We start from the raw sequence: 3,340 nt of genomic DNA, 5'->3' as shown, positions 1-3,340 counted from the left end.
CTCCCTAGCTGATCTAATTTTGTTCTGGCAATAATTTTTTTTTAACTTTAGTCCCTATCATAGTGTTAATTCAGTGTACCTAGGAAGTAACAAGTAATTATTAATATTACACAAATTGCTTGTTTCAGTAGATGCCATCATCCTATCAGAGGAGTGAGTTGCTTTTAGGAAATATGCAGTGCTGCTATATGCAATTTTTGGTGGTGTTCAGGATGAAAAGAAAGTCTCAGGTGGGCCAAATGGAAATCTTCAGTTGTACTTCAGCACAGAGGATAATTTTAGAACCTAGTGACTTATAAGAAAAAGAATTAATGAAATGGTTTATCAAATAGTGCCACATCTTAACAATTGTATTAAAGAAGGGGGAAAAAAAAGTAAAATACTGTTTTCCATCTGTTTAGCATTCTCTGGATTTTCAGCTAATACCAAGTATGACCCATATCAGATTAAAGCAGAAATAGCCAGCCGTCGTGACAGAGTGAGTAATCTTTTTTCATTTTGTAAAAATATGAATTAGGCGTGGGGAAGGGAGGGAGGAAGGGTCTCTTTTACTTTACACTGAACGTTGCATGCATTTCTAGAAATACTGTATTGAAAAGTGCTTTTTTGTTCTTACCCATTGCTCTGTTAAAACAGCTCTATATTAACTGCATTTCGGTGACTTGAGAGGTAATGCTTTTTCCATGGTAAAAATGCAGACATTTTTGTCACAAATGTCAGAGGCAAGCTCAGCCAGGCTTTCAGAAATTGCTTTCTCTCTACAAACTGCCACAAGTAGTAAATTCTCTGTGGCCAGATTCTTTCAGTTCAAACCCATTTACCCATTTTCATTGAGATTCTGCTGGACTGCAGGTTTAACCACTTTTTTGGAAATCTCTTCACAATTCAGTAGACCTATTGGTCAAATAGAATTTTTCAGCTGGTTGGCCAGAACTCTTTTATGAGGAGAGGGAAATTCAAGTATTCTGACAATAATAGGCAGTTCTGTAACAAAAATGTTCCTTATTTATGTATTTAAAAAAAAAACTAAAGTGATGGTTTTGATAAATAAGTATTTTAAAAAACACTTATCCTTGCAGTAGTGTTCCGTTTTTGTTGTAGTAACCACTTTTCACATGAATGCCTCTGAAAATAAATCCCGTTCACCACCCTTCAAAGGCATTTATTCTATCTGTGTATATTTATTACATGCTGACTAGTGTTTGCTTGTTTTACATACTCTAAATGTCAGTGTATCCTAAACAAGAAAACAAGCCTTATTTATTTAAGTAATAGATGAAGAAAATAAACAAGATTTTCACTTATGACTATCTTGTCTCTTTCTCCTTAAACAAAATGACCTGGGATACATAGGATATTCTGTTCAAATGACTGTGTGTGTAGTCATTGAGTTGTTTCAGGAAATAGAATGAAATAAGCACTATGAACTTTTTGTGTACAGGATGCATTTTCTCATTTTACTTCTGGTGAGTGTTAAAGGAGCTGGTGAGTGTATAGAGCTTAGGGGCTCGTGCTATGAATTTTGATGAGAGGGAGAGAGCTGTGCAGGATGGTGGGACTCTGACAGTCCTGGTTTGCATCCTGGTACTGATGCAAAGCCCCATGCTCTTGGAATAGAGCTGAATAAAAATTAATTTTTTTATTCTCTTTTTTTTAAAATCTGTTTTATAATGATTTTGTCATTTACTGATGTACATGTGAAAATCAAGAGTGCTGTGGGTAAATTCTAGCAAATATCCTGAGTTTGGTAGCTTCAGAAGAGAGAGCTTTTTTCGTTCCATCCCTGCCCCTCTTTGGGCTCACAGTTCAGTCTTAGCCTCACTACCACATACTGAAACACCCTGATTCCCCTCATTTGTCTGCTGTCCCTTGCATTCTCCTCTCCCTGTTGCCTTCAGTTATCTGTCAGCTTTGGAGGGCAAGAAGCTCTTTCTCTGCAGATCATGCTTGGCTCTTCCATGGTCTGCACAACCTACTCAGGTAACTGTTTCCATAAAACCACAAGAACACATTTTTGGAGACGTCTTTGCTGTGTCACTTTTGATTTATGCTCATTAAGTTGGATCAAGATAATTGACCAGAGGGTTGAGAGGGCAGGATAATATGAAAATAACTGTGACAAGCCAGGCTGCCATTTCTGGGAGAGAGACCAGTTCTGCTGGCAGTAATTTTGTTTTCCTGGATTGAAAAATTAACAGCAATGAATGTTTCATCTTTTTTAAAGTTGACTAAAGAATTTAAGACAGTTGAGAGGTGTCTTTGCTACAAAGGGAGAAGAAAATTTATATGGGTTGAAACTTGCTAGCTGTTAGCATGCACTATTGGAGAAAGAAACCTTATAGAATAGGTGAGGAAATTGATACTTTGAAAGTGGAATGTTTTGACTGCTTTTTGATTGGGCCTTATGATATTTAAGAAAGTCTTTTGTTATTTTAATGCACAATTTTAATGCAAAAAAAGAGAAGAGAAATTATCACTTCCTGTTCTTTAAAGTAGCTTAAGATTTTATGTTTAAAACCCAATTATTTTTATTGTGGAAGTTACTGTTACTTATTTTTACTTTTAATTATTTTGTATATTCAGCTTTCTAGGCTGAAGCGAGAATTGGCACAGATGAAGCAGGAGTTGCAATATAAAGAAAAAGGAGTGGAAACTCTGCAAGAGTAAGTTAAGAGTTCATGGAAGGATCTTTTTTTGGGATTTGGGTTTATTTTTTAATTACCTTTGAATGAATTTCATAGAAAAGTGTTGTCAAAAATAAAACGTTAAAGGCTTTGCTTCAGACTTTCTGCTGTGATAGTGATGGAGGGTGAGAACAATATGAAAGGATAGAAGAAAAGTTAAACAGAATTGGTTGGAGTTGTGATTTTGTAGGTTCACATGCAAGAATAGCTTTATAGGCCATGCTCTTTAACTTTTCCTCAAGATATCACCAAACTGGAATTAGATTTTAAAAAATATTTCCCAGATACTTTCTGGAGATACCTACTGCCTGGAGCACAGCCCAAAGCACCATGCTGTTGAGTGGTTTCCCCCGGGCAGTACCAAGGCTTTCTGGCTGGGCACAGAGCTTTTCCTAGAGGGAATTCTGTACACCACAACGCTGCTTCTCCCTGTTACCTGATGGTCAGGCCATCTCATTCTGCACTGTATGGCTGATTTGTGCTTGTACTGTAAATCTGGTGTTCTGTGAGACCTTGGGTTGTGTTGCATGTGTGCAGAATGTCTGCATGTAAAAGTGAATCCTTGTCTCCTCCCAGTAAGGAAAGGAAGCTCAGGGCAATTTGCCACTGCTTCCAGGGCAATTAGGCAGCCCTGCTGTTTACTGTGTGCACAGTGG

The 3,340-nt window shown here is 37.2% G+C and overlaps 1 protein-coding gene across 4 annotated transcripts in view; it reads left to right on the top strand.

The window, feature by feature from the left end:
* The window catches only part of WWC3 (WWC family member 3), a 61,997-nt gene that overhangs the window by 7,602 nt on the left and 51,055 nt on the right, over positions 1-3,340 (top strand). For all 4 annotated transcript variants that reach the window (XM_031060411.1, XM_031060410.1, XM_031060412.1 and 1 more), the window contains exons 3-4: positions 402-478; positions 2,584-2,663. In XM_031060411.1, coding sequence (XP_030916271.1) covers positions 402-478; positions 2,584-2,663 — 157 coding nt within the window. The remainder of the gene's footprint in view (positions 1-401; positions 479-2,583; positions 2,664-3,340) is intronic.

The sequence above is a fragment of the Geospiza fortis genome, unplaced genomic scaffold (genome assembly GCF_000277835.1).
Source record: "Geospiza fortis unplaced genomic scaffold, GeoFor_1.0 scaffold50, whole genome shotgun sequence".
Taxonomy (NCBI): Eukaryota; Metazoa; Chordata; class Aves; order Passeriformes; family Thraupidae; genus Geospiza; species Geospiza fortis.
This window is presented reverse-complemented; position numbering and strand designations above follow the sequence as displayed.